This window comes from Tachysurus vachellii, chromosome 13 (assembly GCF_030014155.1).
Source record: "Tachysurus vachellii isolate PV-2020 chromosome 13, HZAU_Pvac_v1, whole genome shotgun sequence".
Lineage (NCBI taxonomy): Eukaryota > Metazoa > Chordata > Actinopteri > Siluriformes > Bagridae > Tachysurus > Tachysurus vachellii.
The window spans coordinates 8,409,841-8,433,885 of record NC_083472.1 but is presented as its reverse complement, the minus strand read 5'-3'; the positions used below and the strand labels follow the sequence as shown (position 1 = coordinate 8,433,885).

At 36.6% G+C, this 24,045-nt stretch overlaps 1 protein-coding gene across 2 annotated transcripts in view; it reads right to left on the bottom strand.

Moving 5' to 3' along the window:
* Window positions 1–24,045, bottom strand: part of glra1 (glycine receptor, alpha 1) — a 48,904-nt gene that overhangs the window by 4,498 nt on the left and 20,361 nt on the right. For both annotated transcript variants that reach the window (XM_060885754.1, XM_060885755.1), the window contains 6 exons: window positions 23,014–23,081; window positions 19,791–20,014; window positions 16,718–16,800; window positions 16,258–16,395; window positions 12,087–12,301; window positions 10,095–10,241 (listed from right to left, as the gene is read on the bottom strand). In XM_060885754.1, coding sequence (XP_060741737.1) covers window positions 10,095–10,241; window positions 12,087–12,301; window positions 16,258–16,395; window positions 16,718–16,800; window positions 19,791–20,014; window positions 23,014–23,081 — 875 coding nt within the window. The remainder of the gene's footprint in view (window positions 1–10,094; window positions 10,242–12,086; window positions 12,302–16,257; window positions 16,396–16,717; window positions 16,801–19,790; window positions 20,015–23,013; window positions 23,082–24,045) is intronic.

Here is a 24,045-nt window from a genome sequence, read left to right as displayed (position 1 = left end):
TCTAAAAACACACTGACAACCATACACAGTACAACATGCAGTGAATTGCTTTTTTGACAGTCATACAGATACAAAAAGGAAAAATTAGAATAATAATTAAATAACAGTAAAAATAGAATTTACCTATATATGTAGGAAATGCAAAATATACAGAAAATATTTAAATAGAACACCTACAGAGTGGTGTCAGAACAGTATGGTTAATATGAATAAAGTACAGATGTTGTTGTAGGTGTTGTGTAGAAAAGTCCAGACAGGTTCAAGTCAGTTTGGCTGTATTTAAGCTATATTCACTTGCTAAGATGTAATTTAATGCAGTGTTTTATACTCACACCAACCATATGTTCTGACGTCCTGGGTCTGAGACATATTCCATGTTTGTTACAGAGAGCCATCTCTTTTTATTTTATATTTGTCACAACATTGAATATTTAAAAAGCATACTTAAGTAAAATATTTCAGTTTTCTAAGGAGATACATATTGCAAGTAAGAGTGTAAAAAGAAATGTGACAGGGATTAGTCATGCTAAAACATTTCATTTTTTAATCTTATTAGTCTCAATTGTAACCGTGTTATAAATGTTATCAATGTTAAAGCACTGTGTTAGAAATATATTTATTAAAAAATTGAGCCACAAACAGTTTCATAATGAAAAAGACGAATCATCTAGTGTATATTATTATAATTCAAAAACCATTTAAAAACACATGCTACTGATCTATAAATTTGGACAGAGATATACAGCTTCAATACACTGATAGGTGTTCTGTTACTGACTTTAATTCTATATGGTTGATCTTATGCTGTACCTGCCAACTTGTGAGACTAGGTGTGTTTATGGGTATTAATTATTGACATAACAGGTAGGTCTAAGAGAGCCAAAGGTGTGATAGATGGCATTCATTTTTACGTGAATTAATGGAACAACCACACTACCTTTGCTCAGGCTTATTCGAGACTGAGCAGATGCTTAATATATGCAAACCCATAGCAAGTGCCAAGATTAATTACATTTCGGTACGCATCGATGTTTCACTACTTGCTAAAGCACAAATTGGTAATGCAAAGCAGAGTACTTATCTTTGGGTGATGCTTGGTGCCCAGATATAAACATGTAACACTGAGAACCGAGATATGGTGTGGTGGAGTCTGTTTCCCTTTAGTGAACGACCAGCCAATTTTTTTTCTTCAGGGCTCCATTTTTAGTTGCCTCTTTTTCACCCTCTTTTTGTCCTTGCCTTCTTGCTATTCCATTTCTATCATTAAATGTGTGTAGGAGAAAATGGAAGAACATTGCCAGATGTATTTATCTGTGTGTGTGTGTGTGTGTGTGTGTGTGTCCCTGTGTGTGTATCATGGAATTTCCTTTGCCCCCAGTTTAGTGCACAGGTTTCTCTGTGATGCTGGGTGCTTCGACCTTGCATCGTCCTTGAGTGCCGCACCATTTGTACCCATTACTGATGCTTTCTTTATTCCTGCTGCCATATGATTAATGTGCTGGCATGGAGACGTGACATGGTGCCATAAAGAGGTGCAGGGCTGCGGTGCTGCATCACTCCCGTGCTTTGTCCTTCGCAGTTTTGCCGGATTCATTAGCTCCCTCCGTAATTAAAAAGCCGCCAATAACAAACAACGCAATATGCCAAGTCTTCCTCCCAACCTCGCTGGCTGACAACAGGACGAAAAAGCTATACATATCCTTAAGAGCTCCTTCTCAAATACAATTTCCTCACCAACCATTAGAATGCAGCTTACTTCTGCGTTTCAGAGGCATGAGCATCTGGTACCATGTACCTCTTGGGTCTTTTAGCCACCATCCATCATTTTTCTTGGGACTGAGGCGTGTAAAGCCTCGACTGAGCGCACGTCATTAATATCACGTATAAAACATCCGACTATGTGACAGTCAAGTCAAGGCTTTTATCGCATATGCGTTTTAATATATTTTGCACGTCACAATGCTCCTAGGAAAGCTTTTTGTAAGCAATTTGAAGACTGGGACTATGCATAATAAATTCTGTTTATATCTGCACTCTCAGCCTCTGCATAACGTCTCGAACCTCTGAGATTTCTATCGGTTATTGTGTGCTTCTGCATATGATTGCACTGCATTTACAACAAATGAAATGGAATAAAATAAGCATGGATTATTCAAATCTATGTTACAATTATGATTCTGTTGTGAATATATGTTTCCAAAATGAGTTATTGTTACTGGTTTGAAATCCACTTGAAGCCAATAACTCAAATTAATTATTTCAGTTATGCTGGAAAAAGAAGCAAAATATCCAAACAAACAGGCACTTTACTCTTGGGTTCCATGAGTTTTTCCTCAGTGCGCAAATCAATCTCACTCCATCATGCAACGTGCTGCTACTTATTCATCCCTTCAGCACACATTACACACTTCACCTAATCCCACTATAATGATCAGAACCACAAGTCACAAATTCTACTCACTACAGTGCTCTCCATCTGAGGACACTGCAACCTAAAACAGTGGCTTAGTGATCTCTCCATTCTTATTTACATAAACGCTCCTCAGCCGTGTATGTGCTCAGGATGGGTAAACAGACAAGCCTGGGATAGAAGAAAGAAGAATATTCAGATTGAGTGCTCCATTTGAGCAGCAATCAACACTAACAAGGTGATTGATCACCATCAGTTAGATACTCCCTAATCCTCACTTAGCAAGGCAAAGGCTTCAGACAAAAGCCTTTCAGTTAGTTATTAACGCTCTGGATGAGCATAATGTGGAGCAGCTGGGGACAAGTGAAAGTCTCGTGTACCCTGTCGTGTCCCTTGTGTGACTACAGAGCTCACTGTTCCGATAGTCTGAGCTTGATGGTTAAACCAGAATGTGTGCTAAAATTACACATCTGCAGGGATCTATTTTTGGGGTTATTTTACTACAAATTGTACTTTCTTAATGGCCATTACAAAAGAAATTCTAGAAATGCAGTAAGTATTCTTATCTATAAGATGAAATTAAATGTAAACATAGGTGTGTGTTTGTATGCACACCTGTATTGTATGTGACTTGTAATAAACACTGTGGACATTTTGGAGCTACTTATTGTGCAATGCGGCTTCACTTATCTAAAAACCTCTTCTAAAGCTGTTTCAACGTTTCCACCCGGAAATGCTTGTACTCCACTAGTGTGTGTCCAGCAGGGGGAATCCTGCGTCTACTCTGTGAGGCAGCAAGTCAATAGGAGTAGAGTGAGCTCTCATAACAGCACCGAGCTGCAACAGCCAGTGTGAATGATGACCCCTGCAAGGTGCAATGGAAAGCTTGAGCCCAGCTGTGGATCACCTCTGCCAGGGAACTTCATTAAGGGAGGTGGTGAAAATGTAGCAACCCTGCTGCTACCGCTCAGTCTGCTCCACATTGATCATGTCACTGCGCCCCGCCGGACGACTGGGACACTACACCAACAACATACACAGCCATTTTGTGCCTTGGATGCTATAAGTTCTACACTCTTGTATAGAATATCCAAATGGCTGTAGCACACAACTGGAGTATTATTATTAGCGAACACTTACTAGAAGCACACATTATATGTTAATTATGATATATGTAGTATTATCATAATTTTTTATATTGAACAAAAGGCAAAAGAGAATGGGCAAGAAAGGTGTTTCATTTTTTAATATTATAGAATTATATAAAATACACTAACAAAAAATCTATTTAAATGCTACAAAAAATTATATTTCAATGCTGGTGAACATGTTTTTAGACATGTAATTGCAACATGTGTAACACCAAAAGTAAAAAACGGTCTATACAGTAACACGTAACATCCATGTTTTTTTTGTGTTAAGCGTAATTTGGGGAGTTTTAAACTAAAATAACAAGACGCAGTGTGGCCCCTATGCAGAGACGAATTTAGCACTAAGATGATTTACTGCTGCCTCAAAGTCGTGTTAGGAATGACTGCGTGTGCAAATTAATAATTAACATTTTGCAAGCTTTTTACCAGAAAGCCAAAACTGTATTCATATTTCTTGAAATAATGAGATAATACTTAAAATTTGCAAAGTAGATGTTCATCAAAGGTTTGCAAATCTATTTATTCAAATTCATGAAGAGGCGTAGACAATCTTTAATCAGTGGTATACTATACTTAAGTATTATTTTTCTATATTTTAATTGAGTTTTTCTCTAATAAACTACTTGTATTCTTAATTAAAGATCTCTTCTGCTATAATCCAGCTCATCACCAATACAGTGGCTCAGTTTAGCATCCGATCATTTCAGTTTAAAAGCCAATCAATTTTATGGATGTAGAAAAAAAAAGAATCAAAAATCGTGTATCATGAAAATTAGACCATGACCTTGTCGTGCTACACAATGTAGTTAGAGCTCTGGCTATCTGTGACTAGCCACCCTGCCACTAGCTCATTAAAATGTTTCAATATGATGGAGTAAGCAATTAAGTGCTAACAACATCTGTCTATGAAAACACTACATTAGAATGTATTTGTTGCTAAAGTTAGACTAGCATCGGTTCCAGAAGCTAATATAACTGGCTAGGCAGCAAGTCAAATTCTACCTAATGGTAATCATTACAAACTTACAGAAACTTAATGATGTTTTCAGATCAAATCATATTCTAACAGTATAACTTACAAAAGTGTAACTAACAATGTTTAAAAAAAATCCATATTTACTTTTTAATACTTGAGTGCATTTAAAAGTATCAAATCTTTTACTTTTTCTAGAGACACTAATTGAGATTTTGACACATGATCAATACTTTTACTTAAGCGTACTTTTCTCAGTACTTTAAACAGGACATACTCATGTCTGCATTATTTCACTTTGCATTGTATTTTGAATTGCGTTTTTCAATACATCATCTATCCTTGATGTGTAAATCCATACACATCTGTTTAAGCACTGAACTCACCGGGAGCCTCATTTGTTTCCTTCTCTACATTTCAAATTACTTCATTTACTCAAGCTATTCTCTATAAATTCCCCACAACACACCCACAAAACAGGAACTGATCAGATTACCCAGCATTATCAGAGAGAGAGAGAGTGAGACAGACAGAGACAGAGAGAGAGAGAGAGAGAGAGAGAGAGAGAGAGAGAGAGAGAGAAGATCTTCTTTTATTTGATATGCAATGGGCCATATTTATCAATCTTTCAGTAAAGTATAATACACTCACTCACTCTCACTCACTCATTTTCTACCGCTTATCCGAAAAGTATAATACATTTTAGTACATATTATACCAGTTCTACAAAACCTTCAGGAAAGCAGATTTTCTTCATAGTTGTGTGCATAGTTTGGTTAAGTGAAATGAACATACCCAATACAGCGCATTTGCATGTAGTGAACCTCACAAATCTCTAATTAGGGAATAAAGAATCAAATGAACCATCATGGTAAAAAATGGCAAGCTGAAATGGATGTTGTTTTGACTCACTTCTATGTGACTAAAATAAACGTAAGAATATTTAATGTTAATACTACTACTACTGCCACTAAAATAAGCACTAAAACTTCTGTTTTCTGAGGCATTTTTTACGGTTTACGGCTCACCAGTCAAGGCTGTGTCTTTTATCATAAAATTATTTATTTGTCTTAAATTAGCTTGTGTTATCGCTTGGTTTATTTTTCATATTCTTTTATTTAAGCCAATCATATAAAATGACTGGGCTTGATATTTGTTTTCTTAGTCGCTAATCTAATGGAGTGGCATAAGGATGTCTTTTTTGTATAAAAGGGTCTGCTAGACGGTGTAAACATTGTAAAACAAGCAAATAATCCATGACAGTATATTAAATATATAAAAGTGCACTAATCTACCCAAATTCTATGACTTGTCGATCAAGTTGATCAGTCATGGTTTATATTAGCTGGTCTTCTTATGTATATATTTACAAACACACAAGTAGGATATGAATGTTTTTTCCCCCAATTTAGGAGATTTTCATGAATACATGAACAACTTAGAAATACATACATTTGTATCAAGCTTGAAAAATGAGGCCCGTTGTTAGCAGTGAGTTGTAGGTAAAAAAATTAACTCTATATAAGTAAGTGCCATGCATAAGATAACATAACAAGCATATTTTATATTTTAAGAATTTTTTAAATAGTATGCCAGAATATCAATTATAGAATTAATTCTCTAACTGAATGTTTTGTTCTTTTATTATGTTTTGTATCTAATATTTTATATCCTCTGCACATTCCTAAACAACTTCTAGTTCTTAATTCTGCTAAAATGCAAACATCAATATTTCTAGAAACATCACTTTTTCCACAACCTTGTGCAAACGATTGCATTCTGTAGTGGATATGCAACATTTGCAGGATTTGCAGTGTGTGCTTTTAGCAGGTAACTGGTGAATAATGCAGGGTGAAATCAACACCAGTCGTGTACTTTCTCTGCGATGGATTTCCCTGGAGAGAGCTTGGAGAAGAGTACATTGTTGTTATCTTAACATATCCGGTTATGGATCTCTGTAGGATTCAAGGTTTAGGTAGAGCTCTATTTTTTTTTTTGATGCTCCGGGAATCATTGTAAACCCTTACATTGCAAAGCACAGAGACGTGCGAGCTTAAGGAGCAGCTATCTTTCAGCTTTCCACCAGTTTTCTAATGAGACTCTTTACACTTCATCGGATTTAGCAATATACAGCTTAAGGATTTGTATTAATAGTATTTTAAATTGATATTATAATACTGTTGCTACAATAGGCTACAGGGGGTTTAAAGATTCCATTAGTTCTATAAAAAGAATCTTGGCTATATGTGATAAAATATAACAGGATTAGAGTGATCTAATGTCCTATATTTAGTGGTATAGTCATAACATACAGTATTGTGTATGGGTTTTTGTCCCTGCAGTTTTCTGGGCAATCATATGCATTGGGCACAATTAGGACCTGAGGCAGTATTTGCAGGACAAGTTCTGGATATTTGAGGGCCCTAGGCAATATTTGAGGGCCCCTCACCTACACTGCACTATAGAGGTAGCATTTAGAAAAACATTTTAAAACAATCAACTTAAAACAACCTAACAAGAAATATATTCACACGGAAATAAATCCCTAAACAAGTAAATTATGTGAATAAAATAAATAAAAGGTCATCAGCACACTGTTGTTATAGCTAGTAGTAACAATCTAGCAAGTTAATGTGTTAATGCCTAACAATTCTTCCTCTAGATACTAGCTGGATAGTTTGCCGCTAATTTTCTCCATTTCAATTACATCAACAAACTGGAAGCAGAAAAACAGAAAAAAATGACAAAATCCATATATTTTTAATGATGATTAAACAATTTGTGATTGCTGCTTCTTTGTGCTGATCCTTAAAGTTTTTTGCCATATGATTGTTGTTTTTATTTAGATATTAGGAGACCCTAAGCGATTGTGTATACTGCAAGAAAACGCTTTGAGTATGTCTGTAATTAATTGTAATATGGGTAATTAGAAGTAGATGTCCAGCAGAAATCTTTACCAATCTTATCTAAAAAGTACAGTTGTGGCTGCAGGCTTTCATCCACCTGATAATTATTTAAAGGCCAGGATGAACTGATGAAACAAAAGGAAACAGGGGTGGCTCCTGCTTGACTGAATGAAACCTGCAATTACACCGGCTCTTTCGAGATAATACCGAACACCACTGATCAACAATTGTTTGTCCTGACAGGATTGCAAGAAGGTAGAAAGCTGCACTCCAAGTAACTAAGCTTCTTAAATTAACAATTTTTATTCAAGCTAACAGCTCTGACAGTAGTTATAGCTATAAGGAGGTTTCACATTAGGCTCATAGTAATTATTATTATTGCTTAGACTGTATGTTGTGCTCAGGATAAGAGTGAGTAAGTCTTCAGTCGGAGGTTAAAAACAGTGTATTTCTCTGTTATGTTAATATATAACTATTACTGCTCAGTTTATTCTACCATATTTATGTTTACAGCACAGGGTCATGTGAATGTTCACAGAGAGTCTAATATGTAAGGAATAAAATTATGGAGCATGCTTTTACTGTTGTCACCTTTACGTTTATTACAATTATTTTCCTGTAAGAGCACATATTGCACATATTTTTTCCCCTCTATAATTGCATCGCACATTACAAATTTTGATTTATTAATGAACATCATTTACCTGTATATAATTCTATTTAATTCTGGGGAACATCCATAAAATATGTTAGTTCCTGTAAATGATATTATTGCAGCTAAGCCAGTGATGGCTCATGTGGTTAAGGCTCTGGGTTGGGGTTCAAGCCCCAGCACTGCTAAGCTGCCACTGTTGGGCTTTTGAGCAAGCCCCTTAACCCTCCCTGCTCGTGGGGCGCTGCATCATGGATGACCCTGTGCTCTGACCCCAACTTCCAAAGTTGGGATATGTGAAGAAAGAATTTCACTGTCTCTCCTTGTATAAAGATATATATATATATATATATATATATATATATATATATATATATATATATATATATATATATATATATAGTCTAGAAAAAACTCCACCCTATCAATGACTACTTTTTTTAACGTTTTCTTTTTATCATATATTTTTTAAATTAATCAACACCTTCTGACCATCACATCTGATCATATTTTAAAGCTCAGTTATAAATATATACATATTATATTTATTAGACTATATTCTACCAATCCCAACATATAGCATATTCTTTTTCTTATACTAGGTTTATACTATAAACATGTGTTTGAATGATTAAATGAGTAAGGGTGTGAAAGTACCCTGTAATACATACATTGTATGTATTACACTTAAACTTAGGATAAGAATATCCTATAGAGTGGGGAAATTCAAATATAGCCTAATAAAAACAAAAAGTGTTTGTGTTAATGGTTATAATGGCATTTTAACCACCAATCACCACCCCTAACTGGCTATTTTACATAATTGCAAATTTGCTGTCAATTTCAAAGCTTCAAGATGGGTAAATACAAAAAAAGGCAATTGCTTTAATGCTGCAAGGGAAGCTCAGACTACCCCTAACATTTCATTGCAATGTTGCAATGAAATGTATCTATATATTAAATGTACTGTACAAAGGTGTCTATATTGTTATTTATTATTCTTGGTAAAATTCAATCATTTAGCAAAGCAAATGATCAAATAACTGACTGGTTTGTGCTGTTTGTTCATTTAATGCAACTATTTGCAGGGGACATTGACGGGTTTATGAAAAAATAAATAATTCAAATATTATAGGACAGTGTGCTTTTTCTTGTCCTGTCTAGAGATGCAGCTTCTCCATATGATGACTGGTGTGTACTCTTAAAGAGGTGGAACCTCACAACCTACTACCAATCAGTGAAAATCAATGACCAATAAACAGGACTAACATCTCAAACTTATATGTTTTAGTGCCAGTCATGTTCACACAGTGCTGTAGTATTATATTGTATAAAGGTTTAACTAAGGTTTAACAATCCTATTGTATAAACATTTGTAAAAAAAAAAAAAAAAAAAAAGGTTTCTCCTTTTTTTTTGATAAGTCTAGATATTCCACTGTCACTGCAATTCTCTGTGAAAGTGAGCAAGTTAATTAGCAGCTTATCAGACACACACTACTCATTTTGCTAGCTTTTTTATTTATAAAGGCTTTTAAAAATGAGTTAAACAGGAGGCTTCACCAACAGATGAAACAGATCAAATCAAATGCACACACATATGCTACACAGACACCTGTCCTATCCCACAAGCCATCACTGGGCAGAGTGTATGGTTATTTAAGGGAAGGGCATCCGGCATAAAAACCTGTGCCAAAATCATAAAGGTTCAGATAGTATGGTCTGCTGCGGTAACACTGAACATTGGTCAGCCCAAAAGGACAACAATAATGACAACAAAGATATGTAAAGGAAATTGTGTCTGGGTGTTTGTGTGTTTGTTCATTTTTGTTCCTTCAATGTAGGTATTTAATGTCTCTCAAAGACAGACCTTTAAATTGCCCTATTTTTATTATTATAATTTTTTGAGTTCTGTGTCAAGTTCACTGTAAGATCCCATTCACTTCTGTGTGTGTGTGTGTGTGTGTGTGTGTGTGTGTGTGTGTGTGTGTGTGTGTTCGGTCACCTTTAGGTGTCGCCTCCTCCTCTGGAAGCGCAGCAGCTCTTTGTGCTGGCGAGCGATAAAGTTGACAGCAGCATATTCCAGCAGAGCCGAGAAGACAAACAGCAGGCACACAGCCATCCAGATGTCAATGGCCTTCACATAGGAGACCTGCAGCCCGTGTTAGGAAACAAAGACACGTGTTAGCAATGAGGTCCAGTAAAGTTAGCTTGTCACTGTAGAGTCATCTTAAGTCATTTCCTTAGACACAATTCACATCTGAGGCAATTGCTCTTTTAAAATGGCACCATGTGTCATAAAATGGAACAATTTTATTAAACAATTTCAATAAGGCCATAAAGCAAGGAGTTAGAAAGCAGTTTCCTATTTTATTCTGCCCCAAATTGAAGCGTCATTGAATAAAACAGAGCAAGGTTAAATTTTAAGGTGTTATTACTCCTAACTCTTCACAAGTCTGCCTCTTAGAGCATGATTTATAACCAGACAATGACTAAGCCTTAAGCCCAGTTTGGAAAACAATTAAGCTATGTCTTGATTCAAAGATGCATGGATCATGAGGACATTTGTGCTCTTTATACTTTTTAGTTTGTCATTGTATAAAAATAATAATAGCAAAGCTGAAAAAAGATTTTAATTTTTCGCTAGAAAGTTACTGATGAACTCTTATTTATGAATTAGCCTAGATGTGACAATTATTATTACTTAAAAATAAATATAAATATATATTATTTATTTCAATATCTAATAAAGTAGTATGTATGGATCATGTAGAATATACTTAAGTGAGTTAATTGCACTTAGAAAATACCAATTTCTATCAAACTGCACTATCATTAATTAAGTCATAATCATATCCTTACGAGGGCCAGCATTTCTCGTCATTGCTCCTTCATTCATATGGCACTAAAATATCGGCCTGTATTACTCTTCTGGTGAAACTGAATTATTAATGTACATCACTGCTTGGGTCAAGGTTGTCAAACAAGCCTGAAAGAGAGCAGAATCTTGATGAAGTGAAAGTATGTGGTAGGAATCGGGCTGAATGGTTTCATTTCTATCCATGACCATCACTAAGGGAGCAATTTCATGCACTGGAGTGTTCTGTGTGTTCTGTGGGTGCATGCAGATGCGGCTCTGCTGTAATCATGATTAGCATGACCAGAATTGTATGGAAGAGATTCTTTCAAGAGCTGAGGAGAAGGAGGTTGAGGAGACCAATTCAAATTCACAGCTTAATCTCCAAATCCAGTGAACCAAACAAAGAGCGAGAGAGAAAGAACGATAAGGCTAAATTCCTCACAAATAGAAACAACATTTTAAACAATCTAAAGAACAAAATAGTAAACAAAATTAACTTTACTGTAGACTGAATCATTGTATAACATAGGCTTCACTAAAGTTAAGTCGTAATCCTATACATTTTATATTGATTATAATTATTATAATAATATAATAAGTGGCTGAGAAACACGATGACATAAATGGTTACATGTAATTTTACATGCTGTCACCATTGGACAGAGACTCACAATTAGGCAGATTTACTGATTAGAATCATCGGTTAGTTCATTTCTGGTACAGTCATGTATTCTCTCTGTCTAGCATAAAACAAAGAAAATTCTAAATCGACTGTCCCAAGTAAATTTATATATCTATTAGTAAATCAATACATGGTCAATTAGCAAGTCTTTATCATGAAACTGATAAAGTCTCCTAAATAACTGGCAAATCATCTTCAAAAGTCGGGTCGCCTTGACTTACTCCTTTATGCAGTCCAAGTCAATATCTAATCAGTCTAAGCAGTCTTATCAAAGACACACTAAGTGGTGTGAACTGCTACTGTTTCAACACAAGCTACAGGAAAGCGTATGAATGCAGTCTTCACTCTATGTTATGATAATAAGAGAGAGCGAGAGAGAGAGAGAGAGAGAAAGAGAGAGAGGAAAAGTGAGAGGTTAATCGAGTGGAGTTCTGATGGAGTTTGTCTTGACTGACCTTTGGCAGAGAGGCTCTGGAGCCTGAGCTCTGTGTTGTCATGGTGAGCACCGTGGTGATGCCCAGGCCCACACGAGCAGGAGCAGCATCCATGTTGATCCAGAAGGACACCCAGGACAGGATGACGATTAGCAGACTGGGGATATACATCTGAATCAGGTAGTAGCCCATCTGCCTCTCCAGATGGAAGCGGGCCTCGATGCATGTGAACTTCCCTGAACACACACCAGACAAATATGTTTATCATCACTGATCATCATCGACTCCCCTCATACATGGCAGAAAACCTTAAGATGTTTGAATGAATTAATCTTCACACATGTTGAATGTAAATTGAATGTATTATGATATCATGAATAAAGAGCAATCAAATAACATCCGATCTACATCCTATGCGGCAACATTCTACATAAATTCTACCAATTCTACACATTTTTAAACAATTCTGTTTCTTTAAACTTTATTACATTATTTTTTTCTTTCATTTATACAGAGTGCAAAATGTTTGTATTGCTGTGGTTTTAGAATACAGAATTCATTCATTCATTCATTCATTTTCTACCGCTTATCCGAACTACCTCGGGTCACAGGGAGCCTGTGCCTATCTCAGGCGTCATCGGGAATCAAGGCAGGATTCACCCTGGACGGAGTGCCAACCCATCGCAGGGCACACACAAACACTCGTTCACTCACGCAATCACACACTACGGACAATTTTCCAGAGATGCCAATCAACCTACCATGCATGTCTTTGGACCGGGGGAGGAAACCGGAGTACCCGGAAGAAACCCCGAGGCACGGGGAGAACATGCAAACTCCACACACACAAGGCGGAGGCAGTAATCGAACCTCCAACCCTGGAGGTGTGAGGCGAACGTGCTAACCACTAAGCCACACTGCCACCCTATTTGGTAATAAATATATTTAAAAAGAATGTTTCTTTATTTCTACTTATTAAAACAAAAGTTAAAAATCAAAGTATGTTTTCAGTGCATACAATTTATTTGATAATATTTACACTCACTGTCCAAATTATTATGATCTCCATGCTATTGTAAATTTAGAGACGCTGTTGTTGATTTAGACAGTTATCTGTGAAAATCATCCAGAGTATCAACAGTTTCTGAAATGTTCAAACCCAGCCTGTCTGGCAACAACAACCATGCTATGATCAAGGTCACTGAGATCACTTTTTGCCCCAATCTCATGTTTGATTTTAATATTAAGTGACACTTTTGAACCATGTCTACATCAATTTATGCACAGCATTATGATGGGATTATCACATAATTGTATGAATGAACAGATGTACAATGGTTCCTAATAAACTGCACAGTGATTGTATATCACATTCACAATGAGAAATGCTGCTTTGCACGATCCTTTACAATATTCTCAGGTAACTGCTGCTATAATACCGTGTTCATTCCAGCATTACTGCACAAGCAATATTGTTTGAACATACAGTAGTTATACTGGTTGGCGCTGTTTCTGTTTATTGTCTTTTCTGTATAGTCTTTCGTGTATTGTCTTGTATTTTTTGTTTGCACTGTCTTTTGTCCTGCACTGTCTTGTTTGTCTTGTCCTGCACTGTTTGCACCAGGTTGTGGCTAGGACTACTTACAGTACTAAGTCCTTAGCTCTGTCTTTGTTTTATGTAGCACCATGGTCCTGGAGAAACGTTTTCTCATTTCACTGTGTACTGCAACAGCTATATACGGTTGAAATGACAATAAAAGCTTCTTGACTTGACTTGAAATGCAAACATTTTTGTTCTTTCTGTGTCCATGTAAGTTTACATTTTTTGGAAACTGTTTAAGCAGGGAAAAAAAGTTGATTTATTCATTTACTTTGCATAACTGTGAGCTACAGTGCAGTAAGGTCTCTCTGCACATATCCTCATACGTACACACACAAGTACAATAAATGCACCTGTTCCATGTACCTATAGAGGGGCTGCTGGGGGAGTGGGATGATGTGTGTCAAGCTAAAATAGCATACAGCAGTTATGCTGCATTAGTTTTTAAAAAAGTGACAGCGAAATATGGGAACATAGTGAAGCTGAGACACCACTTAAAACATAATCACCCACAATATCTTCGCCAATATACCTCCTCCCAGCAGCCTCAACAAGCAGAGAGATGTGTCAAATTACTGTTTCTGTGGAAGGTACAGATACACCACATACAGTACAGGCAGCACGAGCTGGAAAACATTAACTGACTCCATAAAATACTTCTTAGCACAGGGTATGCTACATTTCAGCACAGTGGAAATGCCAGCATTCAGAGTAATTTGAAAATAATTCGACACACATTGTGGTTTCCCACTGAGAATTTGTTTCTTCAACAAGACAATTCCAGGCCTTTATCGTACAAAAATGCTTTGAACGCCTAAGGTTAAGGTGACATAACTGCCGTGTAGAAACATTTTGCGTCTAAATGATTTCCCAAATTAAAACAAAAACAACACGGCTGTTATTGAGCTTTCTTCACACACTTTCATTGCATGTAATAAAACAACATTGGATAGGAAAATATATCAATTCCATTCTAACACCAGTTTAGTATTTCAGGCCAATATGGGACCAGTGTCAATATTCGTTATCACACTGATGCCTCCCTATTCATTTAAATTCATTGTGGCACTACATGGTGCCAGCGCAACGATGAAAATTATATCTAAGATCTGTCTTTGTCACAGATACCTATGGAAGACGGGATAGAAGGAAGAAAAATATACAGATGCCAGAGACAAATTATGTGCTCAGCAAATCAAACAAGACTGCAGCTAATAAATCAGAATGAAGACATATCAATACCAGTAGTTTATATAGAACCGAGGTGCAGTGATACAGCTGGAATGATGAAACTTCAGGGCCAGTGTTTGCCCTTGAAGAGTGCATTAACAATGGTGGAATAAGAGAAGAGAGGTGAGGGGTGAGGATTGGAGATGAAGTATATATAGAAGGGAAGCACCCTCAGGGTTTGCCCTGGTGTTTTGCCACTGAGCTTAAATGGAAAGGTGAGAAGGGGAGACAGAGACAGCATATTTTAGCAATCTGCTTGTCAACCACATATAAGGAGTAAGTCAGCAAAAGCCAAAGAAAAAGATGGAGAGAAAGAGAGAGAGAGAGAGAGAGAGAGAGAGAGAGAGATCTTACTCTAATCAAGCTTATACTAAACTCTTCCATTACACTATAGACGAAGCTCACAAAGTGACATCGCTGAGCTCTTCATAGACAAGCTGGCAGTTGACACTCGTTTCCGACTCATTTCTAGTTCTCTCTCTCCAGCAGAGCCAAAATAGGTCATTTTATTTAGGGAATGTAAATCTGCCGAATTTGATGCTATTGAACTATTGATATATATATATATATGACAAAATAATGTCACAATTGTGGCAGTGGTGAATCTCTATAGACCATATATGAGCCTACCAATTTCACAAGACAGCACACAGATCAAATCACTCCTCTGACCTTTATTTCTGCACAAATTCTACTCCTCTTAAAAGAGCATACCTGAAGGAGACATACACACTTTGTCCCTTCTGTTTTGCTCTGTTTTTTATTAGATCCCAAGTAGATTGTCCTTCAACTCTAATTCCCACTTTATCTTGAGGGTAACAATTCCTGACTGGCGAGAATGACCAGACAGATGGTTTTAAGCCAACTGAAAGACCATGAAGGAGAAACAAAGCATGGCCGTGACGCGTCTTCGGCCACCAGAGACTATTATCTGTTTTCAGCACTGCTTGGAAAAGAAAAAAAAAGGAATCATACTGCCTCAGCCCCCCACCACCAAAAAAATGTTTGGGATCTAAAACATTGATGTGTAAAATGAATTACACATGAATGGTATCAGATTTTATGATGACAGCACTGAGTTTCATCCTGTATTGTTTAATAAAGTTGGAGGAAGGTATAGAGGTATCTTGTAATTTCTTGTATATTTTTGTATATTTTGTATGTAAACATCCTGCTACAACTCACATCTCAGGCTTCCCATATGGTTCAAATCCAGAGATTGAGATGGTCACAGCAAAATGCTGAGGGTCTGCATATACTGTATACATGTACATCTTTGCTGGTTTGGCACTCCAGAAATAGCAAGAGAGCTTCACGTGCACAATATTTCCCAGCCTCAGCAGGAGTTGGGAGGGTGCTAACCTGTGTTGTAGTGTTTGGTGCAGTAGCGTAAATCTTTCTCCTCCTTCAGGATAAACTGGGGTAACGTCAGTCCATCAGCCACCTGCACAGCACCTTTTTCATCCCACTCAAATATCAGATCGTTCATAGTGTAGCCAACTGAAAAAGAGAGGGTTAAACAAGTAGTGAATTAACACTTGTGTGGAATAATCTCATAAAGAGATTGTTAAGATAACAAGAAGTAGATTTTGCTAAGTGCTCAACCCCTTGAATCTGCTGAATCCCTAAGTACAATAATTAAAATAAGAGCAAAACAAGGAGCAGGCAAAAACCTGAGCTTGCAGCATCTCTCCACACACTCAACTTTAAGGTGCACGTAAATTACTGTGCTCCTTATTTCCCTCTACGAGCCAGCAAAACATCCATCTCTGAGTCAGTGAATAAATCTTCCCCAACATTGTGATGAGCAGGGAATACTTACAACTCTCCAGCTGCATTATGCAAGTCTGCACGTCCATCGGGAAATTCTTCAGGTCCATGGGACAGGCCAGAACCAGCGTTATCCTGTTAAAAATCAAATCAGGCGTTGCAAGCAAACATTATATTCTAAACACAATTTCAACCATTCCCTCTCTTATCTGCCACTTTTAGAGGTTAGAACCTACAAACAAATGCATTGCATGTAACCAGTGATACACAAGTGATTCAAAAGTGCTCAGAAGACATTCCTAAACATGCAGCTGAAGTTATTTCTCTTGAACCTAATTTAGTGTAAAAATTAACTTTAGTGAACTTCACACAATTTCTACTCTCTCAGGGTCTGTGACAGCATCACTACCACAGAATAACAGCTATTTTCCAGCATGCAATCGAAGTGTGCACCAGCCCTGATGCAATTTAGAGGGTGTTTGTAGCCGAAAGCAGTCTGATTTGAAGTGTACATTTGATGATATCAAGTTAAGGAATGATGAAAGTCAAGATCATACACATTACCTTCCTGCCCACAAAGCTTGATTTAACCCCTCAAGTTCATAGAGGCCAGGCTAACATTCTACACAATGAACTACAAACCTTCAAAATGAGTACATAAGAATGCAGTAAGGTACATATTTTATAATATATTGGAGTTTACTACTATAAATGCATTACTGTCCATGTACTAGTTCTACACTTCCTTCAGACTAAACTAGTGGTAAAAGATCCTTTTATTAAACTTATTACAGCTTTGTTTTTTTTTCTCTCTAAAATATGTTCATATAATGACATAAATGGCATTTTTTAATAATAGTACTTGCCATTAATTTATCATTGTCCTCATCTAAAGCAATAAATAGGGCTGTCATAAAACCATCTTTTACATTTCTTCGGTCCACATGTACACCATATGGAGCAATCTGCGATTTGTGCGATTGAGCGATATGAGCAATTTGTGCTTACAGTTAGCACTACAGGTTGTCTGTCCTCTCATCTCATCTGATCTGATATCTCATTTCATCATCCTTAGTGAGTGTATTTTCAAAGTATACTATAGAACAACATTAGCTTTGAGTTAGCTTCTGATATTAGTCTTGCTAACACTTAGCATTCTGTTTGCTACAGCTCAGTGCACTGGAGGGTTTCCACTTTCCAAAGGGTTTCCACTTTCCGTACCATGTGTTGTTCATTGCAAATTCTGTTAATTTAGCTGCTTACTTGCTAATTCACAGTTGGTTTTCCCTTCAAATAACAGCCCTGCCCCCCTTTTTTGTTTTTTTATTTACATTGAGTGGTTCTCCTAATCCACTACAGAGCAAGTCTCCAGTGCACTGAGCTGCAATGAGAATATAGACATGCTAAGCTGCCAGATTTAAACCCTGATTCAAATCCAATCTGATTCTAGACAAAATACTTGGCTAGTTTTTCACATCTGGAAGGTAAATTTATTTGGAAGCAAATTCAAATTTGGAAGATATGGCTCAGCTTAAATCAGTGACTCAGAAGATAAGACCATTCAATTCAGAGGGTCTGACTTAGATCCCAGCAACCCTGACAATGTTAGCATGTTAGTACTGTAGGTAACCAACAGCACTGAATGCTATCTTTCAAACACTGGTTACAGCAGAATTTACTATGCCACAGGGCATGAATCTTATTGAGAAGTATTAGGACACCCAGCTCATCCATGTCCGACCTCCATGCCACAAGTTCTAGCTAATATAATAGATCCTGAGCAGGTCAGGTTGGGCCACAGGTCTGTTATTGATGCCTGTAAGTCATTACTGGTTTGTCATCAGATGAAGCACTATAGCCAGATTTGTGCTAAATTCAGACGCAACGACAATGCTTTTGTAATAGCTTACAATACTGCACTGTGTGTGGCATGCCCTTGTAACACATTAACAGTATTACTCTCTAATCTAGAGAAGATGATTTCCTTGTAAGGAAGCTCATCAACATCTTGCTCCTAGTGGTGAGACACCTAGGCCAGGATATGCGGTGATGTGGCAGTGACCCACACAATGAATATTTTCATGTTCATATTGCCCCAGAAGAAAGATGCCTTCTGAGGTTTGCTTTTTGTGAGTGAGGGAGTAGAGCAGATGTCTTAGAAGACTAGTACAGCTGAACATGGTGAGGACTTTATATATGGAGGGATATCCTGAACATTGCAAGGCACGTGTATTACCCTGCAGTCAACGTAAGAGATGGAGTTGGACACATCATCCGTAAGATCGTCAGTGCTATGGAGGTGGCTACATAGCTGATTCCCATTATTGTGTTTCAAGAGATTCCAACATTGAAAAAAGAATCATTTTTCATCATAAAAAATAAGAGCTGTGTATTTTCAGGAATCCCAATTGAGAACAACAAACTCAGCAGTAAACAGTACATTGTATAAAGAGGGAATAGAAACTCTAAGCTGCTTAACTGCACGTTAGACACAAACTTCATCTAGTGAATTAGTACGCCTGGCAGAATACAGAATGCTTAAGAGAGAAAACAACCAACAGTCTGGCAAACAATGCACTTAAAAGAAAACAGTGAGAACCAACTCAATGTTCCCATGATTACAGGAAAGTTCAAATACTTGGAACCTGCTAGTAGTAACCCTCTGAAATACAAAAAACAGCCAGGTCTAAATGCAAAATAAGGCTAGCTGACACCAGGGTGCTCTGTAGTGTTTTTAAATAACACTTGTGATATCAGAAAAAAAAAAACACTAATGTTGAATGGAAATAGGATCTGTAGATATGAAGGATCTGAAGGGCAGAACACCTGTAGCTTTGACAGTACTCATAAGCTGCTACCTCCTGTTGTTTTTGTCAGGGGATTGAATTCTGCCTCAAACAAAGTTTACAAAAACTTCAATACTCCCAAAATTCAAGTAAATACATGAACAATAATAGCCTACTTCAAAATTATTATTAGCTTGTCCTGTCATAAGAAATGAAAATTATGGTTCAAAAATAAGCAATTAATCAGCCTAAATAGCCAAAATAAGCAATATCATACACTGAATTCTGAATAGATCCAGCAGTAACAATTTAGATTTTGATGATAAATAATTAAGTCACCTTATGCTATATAACACATTCCCATTTTTGGAGATCCTCAGCAGCTTGTTGTCAGTGGTAACTTCATGGAAATTAGCCCCCTTCTCATTGGCAAAGAACAAATCCGGTTTCCAAATGGAGTCCAACATAGAGGGGTCAAGGTCAAGGGAGTCATCAGGGTATTCACTGTAAGCCAGTCGAGGGTCATTCCACTGCTGTCTCAGGAAAATATTCACCCTGTAATCCTGTAAGACAAAAACAGCTATGTCAGCAGACCAGAGGTGAGCGAAAAGACAGCCCTTCCATTCTAGCTACTATCCTTAATACTTTGAAACTAACACAATCAACAAAGAAACAATTTTTGATTTTTGAATGAATAAAATTTACCATACTATTTGATTGTTTCAGTGACTTCTTTTGGATTTCAGAAAAACTTGCTTTTATTTCTTAAGGAACCATACAGATCATGATTTATTAGCCATTATATATTGTATTGCCCACAGTAAATGGACCGCTCATTTTCCACCAACAACCTTCTAAACATACTGGACCTATTATTTCTGTTTAACTTAATTTTGCTGTTTAGCATTTTTATGCTACATACTTAAAAAAATACTGTCTTTGTACGCAGAAGGCAATTTTGGTCTGAGAGTTTTCTACATATAATATAGAATATTGGTTGCCAAAAACCACAAAAAAACAACAATTTTACAACATTCAGAACCTTCCACCCTAGGAAAGTCCTTGATTTCCCATGTTACCATGGCAGTGGGCATGAGCACAAAACATGAAAAAAATAACAACTTCCATCTAACACATTACTTCTAATTAATTAGAGTGATAGCTTCATCTGAAAAAAATTCCACAGGGTAGTTTGTACACCCTTTCTTTTTTCTATTTAATATTACAATATTTATTGCAAAAGAAAACCTATAATATTGCAAAGCAACGTTTTCTTTGTATGTTTCGTTACTTGATATTTTAATATTGAAATTTATTTGATAAATTGTATGTTTAGTTGGGCATAAATGCTGTTCACACAACTGTTTGAACTGAACTCCAATAAAAACCCGTAATATGCACAAAAAAATCTTTTTCATGAAGTTGTATCATTTCTGACAGTAACAAACCTTAAAAAGACTTAAAAGTGTGGATGAAAATATACCAAGTGACCTTTGCAATAGTAATCAGCCACAACATTTGAGAGCAATTATCCTAAAGCAAGAAGAAAAATTTTTCAATAGTGTAGGATCATCTGTTTCAGGTTATTAGATTTGTGCCTCCAAAAAAAAAACAATCAGAACAGTGCAGATGGAATAGCAACCCTCATTGATTTTTACCATGTCACTATTTCCCTTTATAATAAACAACCTATGACAACTGTAAAATAACAATCAACTTCTTAATAATAAACAATCTGTGGGTACTGTGAAATAGCAATGCATCCAAATCCAGCACGAAGTGCACACGTTCCTACAACATTATCACATTTGTTAGCTTCTCTGACTGCCAAGTTCATGGTTTGTACTGGTTTGGGAACATGCTAGGATATCATGCATTTTGTATTTAGTTATAAATTGTTCTCTTAGCTATCTCCTGGCTATCTGGCTATCCATTATTACAGTCAAACTCTGGACAGAGTATGAAAGCCTAAAGGAAAGGGTACCCTTTAGAGTCCTGAATTTTTTTTTTCAACAGAATGATCTAGCAAACAAGTATGGAGTGGGCACGCATTCATCAGCATAAAGCATAAAAGGGTCTCATATTTCCCGCTATGATTTCTCCAGGCTAAGGAGACTGATTTATGACAACAGCCAACACATAATGTGATTCAAGCTCAAGGCTAAGATCCCTTTCTGACGGTGACAGATTAAAAAAAGTTTGGCTGTTTTCATGAATCTACTTCTACTTCCACCACTAACAAATGAGACTTCCTGGATTTATTTGCTCTCTCTCTCTCTCTCTCTCTCTCTCTCTCTCCACCTCTCTTTTATTTGAGAAAAATAAGAGTGAGTAAGCTAATTAAATTGCCAGTCAACCCCTCCCTGAGCTCCAGACATCCTAAACCGTGTAAATAATGTGACTAGCAGCAGTCCAATGGGAGTTGCTGGTCCCAATGGTGGTCAGGTACTGTTCGATCATTACAGCACAAATCACCGTTCCCAGCAGCCCAATCAGATTATCGATGTAATTCTCATTCGCAGCACCTTGCTCCTCCCGCTCGTTTGAACATCACTGTCAGTGACTTAGATCAATTTCTCTGGCTGTAGGGAAGAAAAGGAGTGGAAAATACCGTACTTGTTTTGCTTGAGTTACTCCTGTGTGCTGCAGCAGTTTGGTCAGTTCAGCAATGGCAGAGCACTACAGCTTGGCTCATTCAAGCCTTGGCAATGAAACTACTTGTGTAGCTCTGCTGGAGGCATTTGAGAGTGCTCTAAAGTGCTTGTGAAAGGGTGTGAATTATTTTCTGCAGACTAGTTTCATGTTTTCACCAAACATAATGCTGAGTCAAAGTACAGCTGCAATGTCATATTTACTACAGATTTTTTTTATTGTAAAATTGTATTCATAGTTTATAGATGCTTTTCACACACTTTTTTTGAGGATCATATTGTATAGTGCCTATGTTGACACATCAAAGAAAACATGTTGGATTGTGTGTTTACGGTCATACGGATCATAAACACACACACACACACACACACACACACACACAAACACACACACACACACACACACACCACACACACAGACAGAGACACACACACACAGAGACACACACACAGGCTTTCATTTTACATTCATGCATTTTAGACAATTTGTCAGTGTTTCTCAATGCCTTTAATCAACATTATACTTGACATTTAATTCTGCATTTGTGCCAAATTATGATTCTACTGAGGAAACTCTTTGCATCAAAACACACCATAGCCAGAGAGAACAGATAGCACACGCAAAAATATTAACACATGCCTCATTAAACCCTTTTAAGCCAACCAGCAACTTCAACTGGCAAAAATGATACACATATTCTTTTGTTTTTAAAAAAAATAAGCAACATTATAAAGAATTTTACAGTTACACAAAATAATACAATTATATTAGCAAGTTTTGCATAGACTGGAACTATTCCTCCTAATCATAAATAAATGTATTAATAAAATATATTCACTGCACATTTTTCTTGCCATGTTGCTATAAATTAAATTGTGAATATATGACAATATTTTCATGTTTTTCTTACCATTGTTGTTTCAGCAATGGATCCAAAACTGTTAATAAAAATGTTGCATGTTACATTCACAGGTGGACCTGTAAAAAAATGCAAAGAAAATATATCAGTAATGTAAGGTGTAATATTAGCCAAGCAGGTCATAAGAATCAACAAATAACACAGTTTTATTTAAGGTTTAATATAAAATGACAAGCATGTAACTTACCTGATGCTTAAGCCAAAGAAAAGTCAAACAGTAGACCATTTGTATAATGTGTTATGAAAAACACTGTCCTTGTAAACATTATTTTCCAAGGTGACAGTTCAGCTGAGGTAATACCATATGAGCTAAAATAAATTCTACTGAGAGGACAATATCAAGGTTAGAGAAAATAATTCAATGTTGCAGTGACCCCCCTCGCTAGACTGAATTCTTGCTCGTACAAGCATTAATAAGATTACACCACGAGTGGAACAGACTTTCAATGAAACCTGGGCTATGCTGTAAACAAGCAAGCCAATATTCTTTAGAAGTCTTGTGACGTCCATGTCCATTGTATAAAGCATGACTGCCAAGGTGCTCTCTTTTTTGGGGCATTAAAATAATTAAAAATTTAAATTTTAAAATCTTTGCCAGACAGACACTAGTATTTCAATATGGTTGCAGCAAAATAAAGAAAACAAAGTTCACATCTTTACATAAAATTCAGAGTGAAACATCTCATAAATACTGGCCACCTCTTCCCGAGTTTGGATATAGTCACACACAGGCTTGATGAAATATCCTGTTAAAAAAAACGTCAAAATTTCTACACACTGTCCAAAGCTATAGAGCTTATCAGGGTGCTGAATAATTAGATAACTGGAAAGTAGCATAAATCTCTATTAGGCTGTAAATTTCCCCTAAGAAACAAAAAGATTAAAAAAGGGGCTCAGCATTAAAATGAACTGTAGCTCAATTTCATAGCATAAAATAGAAGCATTACACAGTATTACATATTAATAGAAGTCCGTATCAACATGTTTTAAGGCCAATTTCATGTATATGTGAGCTACTGTAAG